This window comes from Oenanthe melanoleuca, chromosome 6 (genome assembly GCF_029582105.1).
Source record: "Oenanthe melanoleuca isolate GR-GAL-2019-014 chromosome 6, OMel1.0, whole genome shotgun sequence".
In the NCBI taxonomy this organism is placed as follows: Eukaryota; Metazoa; Chordata; class Aves; order Passeriformes; family Muscicapidae; genus Oenanthe; species Oenanthe melanoleuca.
In genome coordinates, this window is record NC_079340.1 from 20612376 (window position 1) to 20635630 (window position 23255).

At 36.2% G+C, this 23255-nt stretch overlaps 1 protein-coding gene across 1 annotated transcript in view; it reads right to left on the reverse strand.

Annotated features, from left to right (window-relative positions):
* Window positions 1–8988: 8988 nt before the first annotated feature.
* The window catches only part of KNDC1 (kinase non-catalytic C-lobe domain containing 1), a 57180-nt gene continuing 42913 nt past the window's right edge, over window positions 8989–23255 (reverse strand). The window contains exons 15-30 of the mRNA XM_056495290.1: window positions 23040–23184; window positions 21404–21495; window positions 20021–20418; window positions 18129–18222; window positions 17939–18036; window positions 17449–17660; window positions 16060–16173; window positions 15516–15663; window positions 15081–15260; window positions 13854–14069; window positions 13459–13541; window positions 12098–12248; window positions 11564–11686; window positions 11402–11461; window positions 10635–10792; window positions 8989–10368 (exon numbers count right to left, since the gene is read on the reverse strand). Coding sequence (XP_056351265.1) covers window positions 10137–10368; window positions 10635–10792; window positions 11402–11461; window positions 11564–11686; window positions 12098–12248; window positions 13459–13541; window positions 13854–14069; window positions 15081–15260; window positions 15516–15663; window positions 16060–16173; window positions 17449–17660; window positions 17939–18036; window positions 18129–18222; window positions 20021–20418; window positions 21404–21495; window positions 23040–23184 — 2504 coding nt within the window. The 3' untranslated portion in view covers window positions 8989–10136. The remainder of the gene's footprint in view (window positions 10369–10634; window positions 10793–11401; window positions 11462–11563; window positions 11687–12097; window positions 12249–13458; window positions 13542–13853; window positions 14070–15080; window positions 15261–15515; window positions 15664–16059; window positions 16174–17448; window positions 17661–17938; window positions 18037–18128; window positions 18223–20020; window positions 20419–21403; window positions 21496–23039; window positions 23185–23255) is intronic.

The window sequence follows — 23255 nt, forward strand, 5'->3', positions numbered from 1 at the left end:
TTCTATATAACATATATACTTATCTCTATACAAATACTTAAAAAAAGTCTATATCTATGATATTACTTTTCCCAGGTTTATGTCAACAAATAAAGACACTTGGCAAGCTGTCATATAGGACAAAAAAGAACACATGACCTATGATGGAGCTCTAAAAATAGAAATACTGAGTTTTATCCCTCACTGATACATCTGCCTTTACTGGTTGGAAGACTTTTTACCATCTGAGCTGCATCTTTATACATTGCTAGTTTATTAATTGCATTGTGTTGAAGCAAAGGCACTGCAGAAAGATGGCATCAAATGCTGAGCTCCCAGAGATACAAATTGATCATGGTGTGACAAGATTAAACCCAATCTCATTTCCATTACACATAAAATGTGTAAGTCTCCTGGACAGGTAGCAGATGACTTCTGAATGTAATGACTGCTACAATATTTAACAGCTGCTAGTTTAATTTTATCTAAAATTCTTAAGCTGTCTTCTCTCTGTTTCTATTATCTATTATTCATTAAATGCTTGTTTGAAAATCTCCTGCTAAACTGTGATTCAGAAACACCATGCCTGAAATCAAGCAATACTAGCAACGGGATGAAAACCTGCTCATGCTAATGAAATTTGTCAGGGTAGGGCAGGGACAGATAGCAGCTTTTACTCTGCTGCTACAGGGGCAGAGACAAAGAGCTCAGACATACCAACATGATTGCCACTAGCAGGAGTCTGGAGATCCATTAGCATAGATAATGGCAATACTCCATGCAGATGTTTGCAGAATACACAGCTGCCCTCTTTGGGAGGCAGCACCTTCCCCTTCAGCTTTGCAGAAATCTTCACACACAACACTGGTCTCATGTTGAGGAGCTTCTGCAGAACTACCTGCTTGGCTGCCTACTGGGCAATTGATAACACTTAGAAATATTGGATAATAAACAGATAATAAATAGAAATATTTTGGGATTACATCTCAGCCTTTGAGAACTGTGGCTCCACATCTTCCAGCCCAAAGCTCAGCTCTGCCCCAGTGAGCCAGCTCAGAGCCCTGCAGAGGGGCAGGACTGTGCTGGGCAATGCCCTTGCTATTGGAGCTGTGGAGGAACTGAAGAGAGCAGCTGAGGGCACCAACCCTTGGGTTCCCTGCAGTGCCAGGGAGAGCTGCCACCACTTGCCTTGCTGCAGTGGGTACAAGACCAAAGGAAGGGACTGTCATTTTGTACCAGCTTTCCCATGGCATTGGAGGCTCCAGTGAGACTAGAGCAGAGGGAATTTGTGGTTCTTAGGAGTAGCTAGGTGGTGATGCAACTCAAAAAGGTAAAACCAGGCAGTTTATGCCACACAGGGGCCATGTGTTCACCTGTGGACATGCAGATTTCCCATCTAGGTCTGTCCAAGGAAGCAAGGGCTGCTGCCATCTGCTATGCAATTTACATGGTCTTTGCCCTGGTGTGTTTATCCAACATCCCATTTCTGAGTAATCACTATTTAGGACTTAAAAGCATTACAAACTTCCTCCAACCAATCTCTTAATTATCAATTATTATCATTATCTTTTCTCCTTGACAGAATAAGAGCTACTTTTCCATGAGAAATTTAAAGACCATATGTGCAGAAATACCAGGAGGTCTGGTATAAACACAGTGACAATGCACAGATGAAAATTGAATGTCTCATCATGTTTGGAATTGATCTAAATCAACACAGCACTCAAAATGCCAAGAGCTCCCATGGCACCTTAACACAAGGCTGCCACCAACAGCTAAAAAGAGTCAGTGAAATGTTTTAAAAATAGATATATTCTGCAGAGACATGCTGCAAATATTAAGAAAGAAAACACTTACTTGTTTTAATGGCTCCTTCCCCAAATTTAAGCTTATTAAAAAAAAGCCAAATTCCTTATGAAGCAGGACCACATTTAGAACATGCACTGCTGTTGTTACAGAAGGTACAGCAGCAGAGTTTTTGTTTATTTATTTATTATTAGACAAACTATTATAGTTGGAAAGCCATCCAAGTTTCAGGAATGTAAATCCTGCTTCAGCACTCATTACTATCATATTGAGGGAGATCTCTATGGACACTGCTCAAATGAAACTGCTCAGGAGTCTGTAGTTGGTTTAATCCTGCTTAGACAAGAAATTAGACTTTAAAAACAATTAGACACACTTAGACACCTTGCAATCTTTTAAAAACCTAACAGAGAGGCTAACTTCACATTTTATATCAAAGCCTTTTTCTTTGTCAGTCTTTGCTGAAAGATATTTTTTTTCATGATGATTACTTCTGAAGTTATATTTAGCAACATATAAAAGTAAGAATGCATTCAATCACAAATTTTCCATTACATTAATATTTCCCACAAATACTTTCTAAAGAAATTTAAAAAGAGATAAAAAAAAATTATACTGACCAAGCATTTATTGTTATTGAAATTAACTTTCCAGTTTTGGCTATTAAAGAATGAATAATTTTCCCTCTTGATTTTAGAGTCAGCATTTGAGCATGGTGAGTCAGCCAGCAGAGAATGAGCTATCACAGCTGGCAGCCCTGGGACATCTATCCTGCTCTGTGCCCATCCTGGCCTGTGCCATACAATGCTGCTTTGAAATGCATTGGTCTCAGCAGTGAAAATGTTTACTGATTTCCTTCCCCCCTAACTTACACCTAAAATAAATCAGGTCTCTGTATTGCTCCAAAACAAATCTGTTCAAATTAAATGGAAATAATACTTACCTTTTCCTTTTTTTTTACTGACTTCAAGGCTCTTCTCTATTTCACATTTTCAGTTATTTCTTCCCTTCATCTGTATTCCTCACTATAGGCCTTTTCTTCCTATTTTCTTTATTCCAGCCACTGCTATTGCCTGAAGAAGAGGGTAACTTTTGAGGATATATAACTGTAGCAACAGAGCACAAATGACACTGTATGTCTGCCTTCACTTATCCCAAACAGGGAGCACACATGTCCTGACATTGCCTTAGCCTACTGCTACGGGAAAAGCTGGGCTTAGTGGGTGAGGACAGGAATGTAGTTATGTGAAGATGCTTAACAATGCCCCTGTAACCTGCAATTCGATGTCTACGTTTCCTCCAGGCAGTGCAGTGTAATTATTTAGCCAGGTTTTACAGAAATGAGTAAATAGGATTTAAGTCTATGATGATGTGTGCGTGTTCTCTAAAAGATTAAAGGGAGCAGCCGAACGCTGAATGTTAATACATGTTTTACAAATGGAATATAAAACCCCCTGCCATTTGGTGTTTGCACCTTTCCAGTGGGCAGGGTTTGGACATTTGGACGGTCGGTCCTTTTCCAGTCTCCCGGGGCAGCACCAACATCCGAAACGCTGCAGAGAGGCTCTTGTGCCATCTCCTGGTTACAGCGAGACTTCACAGCCAGAAAGCTGCGACGGAAAGGAAGGCAAGTAGTACAAGTTCAGCTTCAGTGATAGAATCAGGGAGACATTCAGGTTGAAGAAGACCACCGAGTCCTTAACCCGAGTCCATAGTAAATCATGTCCCTGAGTGCCACATGCACACAGGAGCACTCCCGGGATGGTCACTCAGCTCCTGGCAGCTAAAACGACTCACCCAGCGTGGCAGGCTCAGCCTCTAATCCCTCTGCTGCTGCTTTTAGCATCAAGTCACTTTTCCACTGCATTAGCATATACATAGAAAGGAAATTCAGCATCCCTCTAGAACATCTTTGACATCAGTTCAAGCAATTAATCCCACAGCATCACCTGCTTTTGGTATCTAACAGTGGAAAAATGCAAAGAAAATTGAAGTGACTGGAATACAATTAAATTAATAATCAAATTAATACCATTCCCTGATTGCAGGTAAGTATTTGAATTAGTGTTTGATTTACTTTATTGAAGATCCCTACTGAGTCCCTCTCCCTCCACAAGAACAAGAAGGTCTGTGCACTTATGGCAGAGTTTTATCTCACATATTCTTAAAAATTCACAGGAAAACAGATCTTAGATGTGTATTACAGATGAGTAACCTATTTCAGTTCAGGAAGATTTCAATGTAAAATCTGAAACAAAATCAGCCTTGTTTCAAAATCAAGTGTCTAAGTTCACAGAACACAAAAACCTTCCTCACCCTGCAGCTACTACATTTTTTTACAGCAACATTTCACATTCACAGGTCTGCTCAATCCAATCTTGTCTAATTCTTTCAGTCTTTCTCAGTTTATGTTTCTAAACATATACTTATTGTGATCCTCTACTCTCTCTTATTCTGGCTGTATAGAGGCTGCATTGCCTAAATGGTACAGTATTCCTACTGATGCTTCTTTATTGCCAAACAGAGCAAAATAATTGCCTTCTGTCATGTGCAGCTTTTGTGTAGTACACCTCAGGTCTTCTCCCCCCACATTCTTTTCTTTTTGCAAACTGTACACATGGATTCATATTCAGCTTGTGATCTGTTATGGTCCCCAGAGATTAGCAGTTATTTTTCACTTAATATTTATCCTTCAAAACCATAAGACATGAAGCTGAAAATTAAAACTGTTGTCATGATTATTGTGAGTTCTAAGCTTGCATGTTGGATAAGTTTCTATCCTACCTTGCATTTCAGCAGTAAAATTCACAGACATTCCTACACATTCCATAGAGGGTAGGCAGTGAGAAGACTGCCCCATGGTAATCCTGGATAGTTTGCCTCCATCACTGGAGGATGCAGAGTCCCAGGCAGGTCTTATCTTGTCATTACTGTGACTGTGATAGTTCCCTTCTTCCCACCCGGGTGTACTGAGAACCAAGCATGTTTCACCTCATTACTGTAAGCCAGAATACTTTGCTTTTCCCACTCTGCATGGGGGTCAAGCTGAAGGCCATCTACAGATTTTGGAATTCAAACAGCAGCACCTGCATTACATGGGGCAGCTAATGAGCAAACCAGGACATTGCATATGTATGAAATGTTAATTAGCACAGGTTTCTTTACCCTGAGCTTCGCTCTGAGCAGGGCTCCAGTGCATTGGATCCTCATTTGATTGGTGCTCCAGGATTCCCACTGTGGGAACACTACACTTTTGATAAAGCCAAAGCTCTCCCTTACTTTTTGCCTTGTGCCTGAGGGATCTGCACCTGCTTTTTATTCATAACATCTGGATAGTCCTAAACCCATTCAGTTCACTTTCACAATTTAATAAACATGTTAATTACCCTTTGAAATGATGTATTAACCAGTTGTGTATTCACCTTAGATGCCCATCATCTGAATCTGAGGGCCACATACACAATCAGGTCAGGAGGATCTGTTGTCAAGGCATTTATTAAATTCAATGTACAATATGCTGTTTTTATCTCTTGGGACAGTTACCTTGAACATTAGATTATTTACAAATTATTTCATGGACAAAAGCATGTCAGCCTTTTAAATTAGTCCCCATGCTTGCAGATTTTCAGACAGCTTTTTCAGTAACTCTTCTAGTGCCAAAGTTTTTCCTGGCTGATTCTCTGTCATTCTCTTCACCTTGCCTTTCTACTTATTACTGTGATTTTGCCCATTTTTTAAAAATAGTATTATCTTCTGGTTCTCTGAGAACTCACTCATTCTTCCTCAATCAAAAATACAGTAATTCCAAGATTATTTCAATTTTCCTCCTTATTATTATAGAGTGTATTTAATCAGAAGTTAATGTTATGATACATCTAATTAGCTTGATAGCCTCTGGCCAGCATTCCTGGTTAACTTTGATCATGACACATTGTTTAGAGGGGAGGCAGTGGAACAATAAGCACTCCAGGCTTTTGCACCATCTGATACTTACCTCTCCAGGTAAACAGAGAGCTCTTATTGTGTAATAGAAAAATATTTAAAAATCCATTTTTACTGTTTTGCTTTTCTCTTGCTGACAAAATTTTTTTGTCTGCCCAGTTTTGTTCCTAACCTGCTGTGCTGTTCTTCCATATTTGTTCATGATACTGTAGCTGTTTTGTTTCTACTTTTTTTTTCCCCCAGTATTCTTCTTAAAATTTTTTTTCAGGTAGTTGATGACCCCTTAATGCAGCCACAGTACTCTCTGAGTTTTCTTTCCTTTTCATGTGGATAAATGGTTGCTATACTTAAAATATGGCCTTAGAAACTCTTCTGAGAATCTCTCAGCTCTCTTGAATTGTTCTTTGTGTTTTAATTCCTTCCCCAGGACCTCATGTACCAATTGAGTTTGCTGAAATTTGATTTTTTGAAGCCCAGTGTATTATTCTGCTTCTTTCATCTCTTTCTTTCCTTTGAATCATGAACTCTGCTGTCTCATGGTAACTTTCATCTTGATTGCTATCCACATGCAGATTTTCAACAGTTTATCTATTAAACACTTAAAATCTTAAACAGTAAGATCATTCCCTATGGTTCCAGCACTAGCTTATATACACAAAGCTGTATCTGAAGTGTGCTCACTCTGGGTTCAGAACAAATCATACCCTGGCTGTCATCAGAGGGATAGGAAGGTGGTATGGGTAGGGATGTGAGCACAGAGTACTTCAATACATCCCCTGGTCTGGAGAAACAATAAATGAGAGGCTATTTGTTACTTTTCAAAATACATCATCCTCACAATTTTAGATGCAGCCTAGTATATTCAGTATTTCATCACCTTAGTTGATAAAACATTAAAACTTAGTTGTCTGGCACTCTGTTGAGTGCTCCACATCTTTCTCTAGGTTTCAGTCCATTATCTTTTATTTAAATAAACTAATTTCGGGATTCTGTATTCCCAACAATGGTCTTTAACAGAAATACCCCAACCTTTGACCTGCAGTTTACCTTCATGGAGAAAAGTTACTTTGCTCATGTCTGTGGATCTGTACTCTCACGTATTTTCAAGTTCTTTGTCCTTTCACTTCCTTGCATCAAGAAAATGAGAACTAGGAGATAATTTGAAGGGATATCAAGACACTTCTTCCCTAGAAGAAGTGACTGTACTTTCCCTTTCCCCCAGAAAACCCAATAATCCTAGTCTATGACTGTGCAGCTGATTATCCTGGAATTTTGCTGCTTAGGTGAATAATTTACTACTGTTACTGTTTCTGAATTTTATTACATATGACAGCAAATAAACATCTATTTGCAGAGTTTTTGTCATTCATTGATAGATTAAAAACAGGAACATTAGAAGAAATTATGAGTCTCAGTAATGCTTATGAAACCAAACCAATACACAAAGCAAAGTCTAGAAGTGGTTGAAAATTTTTAAAGGAAAGGAATTTGTCAGAATCATGAATCCATGTTGATTCATTAATTATGTCCCAGCTCCTTGGTTTGGGATTCTACAGAATGGTTCATAAGATCCAATTGAATTGCATCCCTGTTTCCTGGCAGGCTTCTGGAAGTGTTGGAGCTGGAAACCTGATTTCTAACAGAGCTGGTGTAAGAAGGACACACTTCCCAGGGACAAACATCTGCTAAGGGCACCAAGACACAAAGCAACTGCAAAGTCTCCCAAGGAGCAGACTTCATTTCAGAGCTCTATGGGTCACTGTTTGAAAAATAAACATAAAAGCAAGAAGAGTGGAACATGGGAAAAAGGAGGAATAGCTAGGACACCAGGTGGCAATTGTGGATTAAAGAACAAACTCAAATTATTTTTCCCCCAGAATTCTAGTTTGGTATTGGAACAGAAGCACAGGGCCAGAGTGCAAAGTCCCTCACTTATGTAGTATGATTACTGATGCCAATAATATCTTGCCAACTAGATAAAAATGCTTCTTTGATATGTTTTTTCCCATTTTTTTTTCTTAAAGGACATTCTCCACAAAGAGAGAAAACTTTAGCTCAACCCTTACTGCATGTTAATCATAAATAAGCAGCACAGTTATATGCTAGATGTAACTTTCTTCTGAAATGTGTCATATAAGATGCACATACCTCAGTGTTCATGGACAAAATCAAACCAATTTCCTTGTAAATGAGTGGATTTTTTTCATTAGTTATTAATATTTGTTGCTGTTGTTGTAGGGTGGTGCCTAAACACAAAATCTGAATTGTCTGAGTGATGGAAATACCCCAAAGTAGTACCATAACTCAAAGCATTAATGCCAATAAAAGGTTTGATACACTGAAGCACTTACAGAAGACATAAGCTGAATTTTAAAATCTGGCATAGTATCAGTTATCATCATAGAATAAGCAATATTTTCTAGATGTAGTAACACAAAGGTATGAAATACATGAGCTAATTCTCATGAGTGCAAAATATAAATAAGAAAATTGAAAAAAGTAATTTCAAAAGTCTGATAACTGTATAAAATGAATTTATTAAGATCATGTGATTAGCAAGTCTTGTGGAGTACTTTACATTAGTAAAACTTAAAATTTTACTGTTGTTCAAAGGCAAGGTGTGGGTTAAAGTAAACAGTAATTTTTAATTGACAAAACCCCAAATAACTACTAACAAAACAAATTATTTAAAATAAATGCATACAGATAAAATATGTGAAATGTATGTCTGAAGATAACGTTATCATTAACAATCTTAAATCATAAAGGTAGGAGGTAAACATGAAATGTTTTCACATTTGGCAATTTTCAGACAAATAGGAACATGGTTTACTTCCCTAAGGGTAAATCAGAATACCATAATTAATGACATGTTAAACATACATATGTAAATAAAATAAGCAAGAAAACTCTGTTGAGGATTGAGTTCTTCAGAGTTTAAACCAATAAGAGCCAAAAGTTAGTAGTATTGTATTAGTAGGAAAAAGTAACTGAGTATTTAAAGGAAAGTATGGACACACCTTGTTTTTACTGAGGAAGATGAGAGAGGGTTGAGATGTAATATTGCTGTTATTGACAAGAGAAAAGGAGAAGCCTTCCTCTTATGCATTAAGAAAGCTACAGTTTAGCATGTGCACATGCACTTCTGTCAAACACAACAGTACAACTGTGAAATACCAGACATGTACACACTCCCATTTCTTACATCATTATCTTCCTCCATCACCAACACTTGACGAGATACTTAGTTCACATCTGCCCTTCACTTCTCTCAAAACATTTTCTTTTTATTTTTTTTTAAACACAATTCTAAGCAAATCACTTTCAGAACAGGTCTTAAGTGTTTTTGCCCTTCTCTACTTCTCATTCTCAATACTACCATTGCTCCCTCTGGTAGAAATACTTGTATTTTTAACTAATTTCTAGCCTTGCATAAACCTGGGTAGCTCAACAAATTTTCTAGCAATAGCAACACATTTCATGGCCATTCAGGTCTTATAAGTATAAGCTCTATGAATAGGTTAGCACCACAGTTTTACAAGTTGCAGATCTAAATTTCACATGGTTATCTTCAGTTGGATGCTGCTGGAACACTGTGATCTACAAAAACAACCTCAGGAGCAAAAGCCATACTCAAATGTGCACACATACAGACAGACATAAACTGGCAAAGTGACTCTTGTGCCAAATACAGATAAAAAAAGCAATTTCACATTTACTGTTTTCACAATGCCAGGAGTGCAGAAGCAGAGCAACGAATTGATAACACATTCAGATCTTACTTTCATTTGGAAACAGGTTAGTCTGATGACTTTGAAATCAAACTTAAAAAAAAGTTGGAGGGTAGCATTTCTCTCCTTCCTTGATAGGAGAAATAGACAGCCAATTATTTATGTCAGTTATCATAATATACAACATAAAAGCAAGACACACCAATGGCCAATGAATAGCAGAGGATCTGTGTTTCTGAATTATATGCACAATGTGACAAGATATAAATGTACTGTGTTTATATAAAAATAGATTCAACATTTAACAAACTATGTTTTGAACCCTCATAGGCCAACTTGGCAACAGAAGCTGGAATTTTAACTTTTTCCACAGTATTTTTTCGATATTGATTTTCAGGCTAATTAATTATTTATTCTAAAGAAGAGCAAAAAAAATTAATAAGCCTTTTCATCTATACTCTTTAATTTTATCTCCCTTTTTGTTCTTTTGATCTGCCATCCACTTGCCAGTGATTCAACTTTCATTAGTCAGCATTTTATAATTCCATGTTATGAAATATAATAATTTCAACATGAGACAGTCACTTCACTTAATATTTGCTTGGAAATAGGTCCAGTAGATGAAGTCGACTTAATCCAGTTTTCAGTCTACACCCAGAACAGATGAAACATAAATAATTACTGAAACGTTGCTTTCATCCTGCGCAGCGTGTCCTGAATTTTTCGAGAGTGTTTCTCTGCTGGTATCTGATGGAAGTTGGCACAGTTGTCAGCAGCCAAGGCAGAAATGTCTGCATCTTTAAAATGAGTTATTCTTTGTCTGAGGTAAGACTGCAGCTTGAAATCTGGTGCATATGTGTAAGGATTCTCTTGAAAGGCATGAACTTGGCTCACAACTTTTGCAATATTTCTTTCAAGAGAATATGGTAAAAAAAAAAGATTAGTTTGTTTTGCTGATGATAAAAACAAAAGTATAAAACCAAAAACAAACCTTAAAGGAAATTCAAAGGCATCAAGCATTTTATTCTATTGTATATGTACCTCTAGTTATATGTCTAAATCAATGAAACTATTTGAACTGTTAATTGGGAAATGCTGCATTAGCTCTCATTATATAATTAGACAATAGTATAATTAAAAATATAGTGGATATATGCAAATAATTAAAAAAATTACCTAAGTTTAGTCCACTTGTGAGCTCCATTTGTCATTGTGAAACCTCCAGTTTCAAGTTGCTGGACATGCATAGCCAAAACATGTGCTGATGGAATTGTTGGAAGAGTTTTGAATCTGTCTCCTTCCATCAGACATAAGCTGTCACTTTTTAAAAAAACCTAGTTAAAAACGCACACAGATTAATCTCACATTAAGTCTTGGGGAATTTTTTATAAGTTCTCCATGTACTTTACACTATCTACTTATTTGTCATGAATATTAACTTTTGGTACTGAAGTTGAAGACAACACTATGAATAGATCTGGTGGCAAACTTTTTAAACCATACAAATAAAGTAACTTTAATCAAAAGGTATTTCATACATAATTTCAATTGTTCTAAATCACATGCAAAACTGCATTTTAAAACTTCACTCTGTTTCAAAATCATACAGATCAATAAAAATTGCCTGTAATAAAATAGGAATTTAAGATTTTTCAGAATGCATTACAGCTGCAATGCTTCTACAGAAATCTTCTAATGCAATGTAGTATATCTAATGCTTTAACTTGTTTTTGAAATTTTGATTTGTCATGAAGGACACATGTTAAAGAAATAATGAGATTAAAATGTATGTAAACTCTTGAATTAGGAGTAAAAATCAAAATAAAATAATAATTAAAAGTAATAATTATGTTTTTCATCCTGCAGAGACACCCATTTAATCAGATCTTGAACCTTCTCCAACCCCAAAGATGTAATTTTGCATTAAGAACTTTATACTATACCTCAACAGCCTTGAGTTCCTCCATTATCTCAGCTACTTTTGCAGGTAGAATTTTCCAGGCCTTACAATAAAACAGAATATATTTTTATTTTTCACATTAATGTCTATATGGGAACAAGATTATATTAAGCAAAATGGTTAGAGAACAGAGCCCCAAACTTACTGGCAACTGTCGTACAATAAGATTTTCCAAGCCTGCTAGGATTTGCATTGCAGTAGCAAAATTTCTTTGTTCATAGCAGCATTTTGCTATAAGAAGAAATTTTGATAACAAGCTCACCTGCCGCTGGAAAAAAACAAAGATATATAATATACACATATACATAGTAAATCTATATAAGAAAATTAAATGAGAAGGAAGAAGAGGTATTTCCTTTTTCAATTTGCTACCAAAATTGCTGACTGTACTAACATTTCCCCACACACAGTTTTTCCCCTCCTGTCACTCAGGTGTCCTTGATAAAAGTTTGACCTTTATTCCCCCCTCAGACAATCCATTTCTTACATTCTGTTAGGTTTTGACACCTGCTGCTGAAAAGCATCCAAAACCCTCCTTGTGACAATAAATCAAATTGTTAACTGCCCACTCACAGGTCTATTTCAAAATATTTCTTGCAGGTTTTCTGCATAGCAAGTCACAGATAATGACAAACAAATAACAGTTTTGTAGTTAATAATACAACAAACAATGACAAACCTTAGTTGTGTGACATGTTACAATTTCAGCAGCAACCCAGGTGCTGATACTGTCTGCATTTTTTAATAATTGCAGAAGGTACTTGTCTTGTATGCACTTCGACAGAAACAGATTGCAGACTTTAAGTGAAACTGTCTCAGCAGAAACTGCCCTAAGGAAAATACAGAAAAAAAGAGGCAAAAATAATTCTGGCTGATACTGGATTTTTAAAGAAAACCTTGATTGTGAAGATGTCAACTTCTAACCATTTAAAATAATTTTGCATTGCTTGCCATCTTGATTTTATACTTCACGATATACATAAAAGCCATGTTACTTTTTCTTCCTTATAATTACAAGGCAAGTATATCTGATCGTAAAATAAGCATATGTAGGATACATTTCTATACACAAAAACACTTTCACCACTCCTAAGTGCAAAATAAAACCCCAGCCAATCTGACACAAAATAACAGCCAGAAACTTAACAATCCCAGCCACATAAGAAATCGAGCCAGATATCAAGTGGCACCATGACTGAGCCCCAAAATCTATATAAACAGTGATCTAGCCTTGGCCATTGAACAACCTGCAAAAAATGAGTTGCTTTAGATGTTCATTCCCTATCCTTAGAAGCAAAAATCTACCATAGGTAATGCAATTAACAACTACTAATTAGAAGCTAACTGAATCCACTGAGTATGTGAGAAGTAGATCATCATAAAAATAATTAGGTCTATGTGGTTGGCTGAAAACATTAATTACTGATGAGCAAATAATTTAAATAGGTTGGAAACCATTCTAGTAACTACAGGAATACCAATAATTAATCTCCCTAACATACAAAAGGAACATTGTACAGAGAAGCTGTGGAGTCTCCAACCACCTTCAAAATCCAACTGCACACAACCCTGGGCAACCTGGTCCAGCTTGGAGCTTGCTTTCAGCAGGGTGGTTGGACCAAATATCCTGAGAGGTCCCTTCCAACCCCAGCTATTCTGTAAGACTGTAAATGTCTTTGAGATTTTATATACAGACACACATTCATGACCAAGGATCTACTTCAGAATCCATGATATTTTTTCCCTGCCAAAAATGAAACCTTTCAAGCAATCCCCAATGCAAGTTTGGCCTCAACTCACTTCAGATTTCAAAGAAACCACTAGGCAAATGTGGCCTTTGATATACATGCATGTGCAGAGGTATATACCTGTATCCACATATGAAATCTCCTGAAATTAAATAAACCATATAAACAGGCCACCTAGTCTGTAAAAAAAAACAAACCTAATTATTTTAATTGTTTCTCTGTATTAAAAGTGCAACATTCTAAGTTATTGTGTATCAACAGACTTGAAGGGCAGTTAAAACAAGCAACTTACTTTGGCACAGCAACACATTTGTCTTTAACACCAAGTGCTCTGGAATTTAGGAAGTGTACTGGATGACATTTATTAAATACTTCCTAAACAAAAAAAGCAAGATAAATCTGCTGTTAGTTCTAACAGTCCTTTTAAAATGCTTGGGGATAAAAATGACAGAATATGACCTCCTCCTACCCCACCTGCATGAATTATGAGAGGGATGACAGTCTAAGAATAGCACTAGATAGTCTAAATGTCACTGTAGAGATTTCAGGAGAAAAAATTTTACTTCAAAGTCTTATAAAATAGTACAAAATAAGCTTGAAGCAAGGCTGAGAAATGGTAAAGAAAGAAGATAAAGAGTAAGAAGATAGATATTATTTGTATTTCCAAATAAGCCTAGACCTTGGTACCTGTTGCAGTAGTGTCAGCTGCCAACAAAGCTGTTGGGCAGTACACTCCATCAGGAGAACTGGTCCCACTTCATCTGCTCTAGCTAAGGAGATGGAGGATTCTTCTGCCAAACTGCTACAGCAGGGCTTTGGCAAAACTGCTGAACCTGTGTGCAGCTGCTCTCTCTGATATTGTGCAATTGGTCCCATACCTTTGGAGAGTTTCCAGTAGAAGTTCTGTAGAAAAATTAAATGTAAGGTTACAACTTCTCTAAAACAAACACCAAGTCTGCCCTTGATGTAACTTCCAAGAAAGTGTTGTTAAGAGAAACACCTTTGTGCATGCAAAACTCTTCAGCTAATCTTCAAGGTTAGCCCAGAACAAGCTGGTTTACTCAACACAGCTATTTTAAGCTAATATCATATGCACAGTGGATGAGTCTAAGCAGGAGGCTGCCAGATCTCAATCAACAATCAGTATTTAAAACAAACCTCTATGTATTTAAGCTTGCTTCCATAAAATATTTTACTTCTCCTTTTTGCTTAGAATCAAACACCCATTTCCAAGAAATACTTGATTTTTCATTCTTTTCCCTTCTTCCATTTTCCATTATCATTATTGTACAGGGACAATAAAAAAAGTCCACGTTCCTCTATTCTGTTTGCCCTTTCTTGGCTGAATCCCCAATACACTCACAGAACTGTGCACCCTCATCACGAGGCTGATGTTTAATTCAGCTTGCAAATTATTGATACATTTGACTTCTGCATGTTATTTTGGTCACTCTGTAAATACATCTATTCTTGGGAAAAAGCCTGCAGTAAGTTCAGACAAGTTCCTGCTACAAGCTTTGAAGTTCTAGCAGGGAACCTTGTAGCTCCTGCTGTTTTCTTGTATTTATATTCTTACAAAGATGCCCAATAAAAAGCATTAATGGTTGACAAGGGGGCATAGGTTTCCTAATAACTGTGAGTCACATGCTAGTGTCAAGAATGAAGAGTTCTACTCTACTAATCAAAATTTTGATTATCTGATCTGAGATTACTGAAACAGCTGTCAGGAATGAAAATTTAAGATTATTGTCACGGTTACAGAACTGTCTTAGGTATTTTCAAAAGAAAATTTAAAATGCAGGTACATAATTCTTACTAAGTAGGTCTGGACTCTGAGTTGGACACTTCTGGTTTTGTCAGAACATAACATATGGAAATGTGCTCCATACACTGCAGTCTGAAGAAAAGACACACCTTCCTGGAAACATCTTCTGAAAGCTTTTTACATAGGGAATGCAATGTTTTCCTGCCCTCCTCAGTTTCCTCTTCACATTTGTCCACACCAGAGCTCAGATCAGCACTGGAACTTTTCCTGGCAGAGGCATCCTCGAGCAATGACAACAAGCGCTCCCCGTAGCCATTTAATGAAGCAACCTGGGAATGCAAAATAGGCTAACAGCACACAGAACTCCATTTCCCAGAAATTATAAGCAAGTTACAACACAGTTGTAAGATTCTTAGCTGTCCAAAAAAACCAGACATACTGAACATAGCTGTCAAATACAGCACAATTTTTCTTTTATTTACTTTAATTGTACTCAGGGAAGCTTTTTGTAATAACTATGTTATATATCCCATAACTGATTTGATTTTTTTTTTCTTAAAGGATCTACTGAAATTCTGAATTACCTTGGAAGAAATAAATTCTTTTAGGGTACCCAGAAGATCAGTATTTGTTGCAAAGTCTACACTGTAACAGTCTTCAATCCATGCCTGCAGGATGTAGAAACTGCGGTTACATATTTTGGTAAGAGATGTGGAAGGATCCAGGCTGGCACTGGTGAGAAGAAAAAGAAACTTATGCCAAAATTGATATCCAATTCCAATTTAAAAGTAAGTGTTGACAAAACCCACAAGTTTTATTTGGTATTTAATGTAGTATCTTAAATTCCTAAATTTCACGTCTCTAGAATCCACGGCTCTTGGAAACAAAGCTGAGGTTGTGATTACTATCCATGAGTGGATAACTGGTAAAAGGGAAGCAGAACTGAGAAATAAACACATTGTGAGATGCAGCTCTTGCTCTCATTTTGCTCTCACTTGTTAAGAGAGTCTTACAAAAACGAACATAAAAATTAATTTAATTAAGTAGAACATTTGAGAAACAGCTATTTGTTAACGGGAGTAAACTCAATTGTGCTTTGTTAATGTTTTTCATGGGAATTTACTGTACCTGGATAAAGTGCTGCTGATTCTATCAAGAAGAAACTGCAAAAATTCTTCTTGTGTGCAGAAATAGCGAAATGTGTAAAGAAACTGCTGTACATAACCTTCTAAAAAGGCATTTCTGTAAAGCACAAGAAAAACTTCAGACAAGCCAGAACACATCTTCAACTTGCATTCAACTACAGCAATAGCAAAAACATATCAAGAATAGACATTTTAAATTATCAAGCTCTTCATAAAACCTTGGTTCTTTTTAAAATTATTTTTACACATTAAGTACTGTGATTGCCAACCCTGAAAGCATAATTTCTTTTATAAAGAGTTTCTCTACTTTCAATTTGGTGAATAACCACTTTGACATTTCTATTATTAAGGCAAGTCGCAGTCTAAATAGTATGGAAGAACATATTACATTTTCCTTTTTTTTTTCTATAATCTAACTTGATGCTGCTTTAAAACATTATTATAATAACAACATCATAAGAAGTAGATACATTAAGTAAGAAAATATTCCCTGTAGCTCTAATTAGAGGAGTAGTTATTTTAACAGCAGAATACACTTATTATACACACATTAAAAATGAGGGCATTTTTTTTTTTTATATACATGCACACACTCAAGGTCTTAATACAGGTTAATTGTCTTTTCTCTCTATTGGCTTACAGCTAATCATGAGAGTTTGATGAATGTGGAAAGTCAAATTCCAAAACATTTTCTTCACTTTGTGCAAAATATTAACTACCAGGAAAAGCAGCACTCAGTGTAAGTAACTGGGTCTCAGAGTCAAGATGAACTGGGAGAAGTAGCTGGGAGGAAGTTATTCCCTCTGCAGTGGCACAAGTCTGAAGTAGCCTCAGGCAATTTTCATCCTTCACAGTGTTTCAGCTTAGGTACCTTAAAACAACACTGCCCTCACCAGAGCTGAAGGACATCTCTGTCCCCATTGAAACCCTGAGATAAGCCTGTATCTTGATCAGTGCCAAGGACTGATTATTGGGGCAACAATCTGTAGAACCAAACCTAAACATTTCCCTATCCAGACCTTATTAAGAAGAATTACCAAATTTTACCATTATACGATTATATGAGGAATAGTTGTACTGCTGACAGTAACAGAGTCTTGATTCCATGGCAACTATCAGAGCAAACAAATAAGTAAAAGAAAGTTTAAAGTTGCTAGTTTTTTATTTATTATCAAATACTTGGAAGCCAGCTGATCTTTTGACATTTTCATCTCCATTTCTGTAAATGAGAGTTCACAGAAATAACACAAACTTGACAGAAGAAGAATTTATTAAATGTTGAGTAACTAGTATTTATCACAGAGACAAGTTTTTACTGATTTAACAACTATGCTTCAACCCCCTCCCAATTTATGTGTAAAATATACTATACCTAGAATATAAGTAAGCCATTAAACCAAGTGGTGTGCCAGCCTGCAGAACTCTCACTCCATTTTGACTGTTACACTGGTGTTTCTCTGTGTTATAGTAAAGGAGCAATGATGATTCACCCACAGGTGCCATGTCCATGGTGTCAGCTTTCCCACTGTGAATGACTGTGGGCAGCACATAGGATTCCACACCCCACTGCTCTGCATACATCATCTGCCCAAAGAAGCAAGGCCATGATAAAAAAATAAAGAGGAAAATTCACACAAAACACAATCAATTTAAAGACAAATTGCATTTCATACAATTGATTTTTTTTTCCTTTTTTAAATAATACTAGTAGCAATTACCTTTAATAATTCTTCTGGATCTTACTTAATTTGGCAGATTGACACAAACCACTTCACATTTCACATACTGATCTGAGCAGCCAGTTACACTGATGCAGTAATGAAATGACAAATGAAGCACAAGTGAAATAAAGTCTGACTTGCCTGTACATATTTCTTTACCAGTTCAAGAAACTGCACTTTTGATTTCATCTCCTGTAGCTGTCCTCTCAGTTTGGACAACATAGATTTAGTTTCAGGACCTTTAAATTTAAAATACATGGAATAAGAACACCAATGATTTATAGAACAGGTCCTTAAAAGTACCATTACTGGCAAATTGCTGTAATCTTACCTTTGCTTCTTCTTTCTTTCTGCAATAGTTTCTGGTAAAACTTTATGGTCTTTCTGTAGTTTTTTGTCTCCATCATTAGCAATTGTTCTAGCTCCTATTAAAAAAGAAATAGGATTCTGATCAGAATTGTAAGCAGATGGTGGTTTTAGTATAAGAAAGTGAAGTTTCAGAAGAGCATTATTTTGTATAAAGACAAAAGAACATCCAAACAGAGAAGAATATGATCTTAACAATGAAAAGCTACCTTTCACATCTGTGTTTACAGGCAAGATACAGCAGGAGTTACTGTTCCCAGAAAAGCATTAGTGATGCCACAGTTCTACATCTTAAGAACTGGAGCAGGTTTGTGTATGATGAGACTGTGGGGAAGTTTGTCAGTATCTGCTCACACAAATATGCTTTTAGTTATAATTGCACTTCTCTGGTTGTTTTCAAGAGCATTTTTAAACTTAGAATCAGAAGTCATCCAGAATTAAAATTTGTATGTTCTGAATTTAGTGCAGGCCCCAGAAATACTTTAAACAGCTGACCTATATTTGCAGCAAGAACTGAAAGTCTGACTGAAATCAATGGCTTCCAAACAAGTATAATTACATTATATTATACAACCAGGTCAGAAAGCAGATAAGAGAGCTGCTCTAGAAATAAAGGACATATAAATTTCAAAGTTCAGCTTTCATATTTTCTATTTATATATTTCACAAAATTAAAAAAAAAAAATCTATAGAATTAGGTAACTTAAGCATTTAGTAGAAATGAAAGTATGAGGCCCCTCAAAATATATCATTTTAAAAGTAAACATTTGTTTTTCTAATTGTTTGCATATCAAAGGTTTCATTATTTTACCAGCCAGTAAAAATGGGCCATCCACTTTGGGTTCAGCTTCTGATTTATTATGAAACAACAAACATAATGTATGTTGTGCTTTATAAAAGTGGTGACTTTTGCACTTGGGTCCTAAGTTAACTACCAGTGACCCAGATACATGAAACAGCATTTTAAATGCAGTTAGTTCACGGAGTGCAGCAGACAACTCCCACAAGCAGAGTGATCAGAAAACACACAGCTCAGAGCTAACATAGCAAACAACAGATTGGTAAATAGGTTAGCTTTAATGGGATGGACTTGCTAGAAATTAATTTGAGCTCAAGAAAAACCTGTCACTGTTTTTCAGAAAAACTCAAAAGGTTTAACAACACAGTTCATTAGCATGGAGTCATAAAAGCCCCCAGGATTTTTAGAAGATGCACTCCTACAGAGGCATTACATAGAGAACAGGGGAAACACAGGAAAGCTCTTTTCCAGATTCTAATTGGAAAGTGTGTGCTTTTACTTCATCAATTAAAGCAAAATCAAGGTAATTAAGAGACTATGTAAACAGAAAGGGAATCAGAAGGAGTTACCATTTGGAACTTGCTGGATAAAGTGGTTTGTCCCCTAAAATACCTGGGGTGAGCAGCAACAAAGCCAGAGGCAAATTCCCTGTCTATCCCACAACATTTTCCAATTCAGTAGGTCTAGAGTATAGAAACTTTTGATGAAGCTTTATGCCTGTGGTGAGCTCCAGTCACAGTCATTCTTAGCTCTTTCCTATAGTATCACCACCATGGGGTTGGTGCAAAGGGCAGACAGTGCTTTTCCAGTCAGCTTTAAGAACAGAAGATGGGTTGTAGATCAGTGGTTGCACTTTTGTGTCAGTGGGCTTTATTTAGGAATACTACACCTCTACTGTGCTTTATTGCTAAGACATGATAAACCTTGAGGATTTAAAACTGCTTAAGAGTCAATATTTAAAAGAAGAAATGGTGTTTTGACTCACTGTAACAGAACAAATTTTATCACACTTTTAACCAGCAAGATGTATCTTAATGATTTAAAATCAGTATACTCACCACTTTCTTAGCATCTATGTTTTGTGACTCACTTGATTTCTGATTACCAAGGTTGTTCAAGTAACTATGAACTTCTGAATCAAAACATTCAGCTCCATAAAATGCACTGCTCCAACCAGGACTACAGCCACAAAAGCCAGGCAGATTGGGAGATGGCAGGTAGCTGTTTCCAGCTATTTTTATCATGGCCTGTTCCTCTGAACTTGCATTTTCTTCTGCAAAGCCTGGATCACAGCTGCTGCTTTGCAAATATTGCTGCTCTTTTGCACTGGGGACTGTACTCTGCAGAGTCAATTCTTTTTTGATATTATTCCAAGGTGACTCATCAAAATTCATTTCAACTAATGATGTTTTTATCATCGGCTCAGTCTTCACATCAAAGTTTGCTTCCCCTTTTCCTAAAGAAGATATGTGGGGGAAAAGAAATAATGGTCATGTGCTGTAATGCATGCTTTGTTGAACTTAAGCACAACACATACAAAACACTTTTATGAGACTACCTTTGTGCTCTAACAGTGGGTTTAGATGCTTACTGTGACTTTATATTTTTTTTCCTCAACTACACATTGTAAAATGATAAAGGTTAAAAACATTTCAGAACTATAAAGCAATAGTTTAGCAATACATTTATGAAGAGTACAAAATACTTCCCATGCATATCCAACAAGCATTTAAACAACACAGAGAAACTTTAAAACAGAAATTAAATATGTCAGATCTAAGCATACATTAGTAAAATGCTTAGCTTTTGAGTTTTTTTCCCCATCCATAAGTCTTGAAGCTTTTATTCCATATGAAGAGGGAAGGAATACTTGATACAGCCAATAGATGTTAAATTTTCTACTTCTACAGGACTCAGTTCCTTGAGCTATGATGGGAGTTTTTTGCAGTTATAACAACTACCACCAACCTTCAGGGACTGAGGTGACAGCCAAAGGTTGACATAATGCTGACAGGAGAATTTATACCTGCCAGAAGTCTCCCTTTTCACTTGAGCAACCCTCCAGGGCTTAGATATGCCACCTTGGAGTCAAACAAACCTAAATTCCTTGTGCAAAGAAATCACACACTCCACAGTAAAGTCTAGCCTACATTAGCAATCATTCTAAGCCAATATGGAAAATTGTAATATTGAACAATAGCAGACAAGTGAAAAATTACAAATTTATGTTTTGGTATAAAAATGAAAAATATAAGTGTATAAAGCCCTTCTGTAAAGCACACACATTTTCACTTTGCAAAAAATGTTCAGAATCAGTGAAAATGTCTGTAACTCTTAAGGAGAGTGCTTTTCTGAAGACGCAGGCAAAGTGTCTCAAAGCTTCTGTCATTGATAGTGACCCAGCTCACACAAAGATGTAGAAACATGAAATCCCTTCTCACCCTCTGTCTGACCACTGCTTGCCAAAACGCTTTCAGATTTCTTCACATCTTGCAATCTAGTGTCACATTTTGCTTCATCTGCATCAGTTATGCTGAAAATACAGGGAGACTAGGAAAAATTAGTATTTTCTATACTTTTATATTTACATCAGCAAAATGAGATCTTACAAGTGACTCTATCATGCATATAAAGGTCTTAATAGCATTTATCTAATTCCTAGAGTTTTCATGTTCAGCTTCAGTTGTTATTTTACAAGGAAAAAATGTTCAAATGGCTATTCAAGCACAATAAGATGGAGATTTCCCTGTACAGAATTTGGCAAAACTCCAACAGAAGTATCAGAGCACACACAAACAGAAGGCATAACTCCAGACTCCAAGTTACTGTAGTGGGTTTTTCACTCGGGATTCAACCCCTGGATAAAACTGACTCTAAGCCATCCCTAGTTAGAATCATAATCATAATCTTAAGTCAAAGAAGCTATCACTGAGAAACTGCTATAGTCTTTGTCAAACTAATGTTAAGTAAGCAGTGTCTGAGAGATATTTCAAGACAGGCCTTACATGTGATGTAAAAGCTAGATCTCTGTTTTTCTCTGGATAATAGATTATGATCTCTCACTGTCAGAAACTCCTTTGTAACAAAAGTTCATATACAGGACAACCCTTCATGCATCTGACTAATTCAGCTGCAACTGCTCAGGTTTCTCCTACCATATCAGTGAACTTTGGGGAACTAAGGGCCTAACTTCCAAACAATTTTCAATATCTCATTAAGAATCCCAACCCAAATGTGAGGGCCAGCATAACTAGGCTGGTATTTGGAGGTCATAATCTATTATCTCTGAAATTTTCTCCAAAGTTTATACACCTTTCAACACTGAATTTTTTCTAAACTCTAATCTACTCAGCTTCTTTGTCAAAACTTCAAACATGTAGTTCCAAAAACCCACAAATTAACTTTGACATAAATTGATTACTTTTTTAAACAGTCTTCAGCAAGAAGCTTTTATAAAAGTGTGCTACATTTGGAGGCTGAGGTAAAAGAAGAATTTAAAAATTATTTTTCAGGCAGATACATATGTCACTGAAGATTAAGTAAGAAAAATGAGAAATAAATTTAGCTGGTTTTTGTCACTTAACAGCCCACTTACAAAACACTGCCAGGAGGAACACTGAGTCAAACTAAACCAGTTAAGCAAGACATTTATAGCAAAGCTAAATTAATTTCCTTTTTCTTGTGTGTGATTAGAACACATGATGTATAAAGAACTAATATCAAACAGAATAAACAAACTAAACAACAAGAACAGTATACTTCTGATTAGACAGACTCCTTCTAACAAGACTATGAAGCTCTCCATCAATGGTTGTAATTGATCAGGATTGGATTTCCATTATTCAGCTATGCTAAGATGGAGTTACAGGAAAGTGTGGAAATATTTTTGACTGAACCATTAAGCACTATTTGCCAATGAGAGAGCTTTGAAAAACCTCAAACTGTGAAATTAACAGTTTACAGGAAACAAGTACGAATACCTGAAGAGAAAAATATGTTTCCAGTTTCTATGAAGTAGGGAAAAAAGCATTGAATTCAAATGTAAGAAGGTAAAAGTATGGTAGGAAAACCACCTACCATAAATGTGAAGATCTTCCTCCATTTACTACCTGATAGAGATTCTCCAGTAACTTTTCATCCCAGTAGAGGTCACAAAACTTCTCACAAATTCTATCAGAGAACATACCAAACTTAATTTCCTTTAAGTTTAAAATGAAGTTACCTTGTTTAAAATAAAAAGAACAGAAACAAATAAAAGAGGGAGAATAAAAATTAATAGCAATATTCTTACAA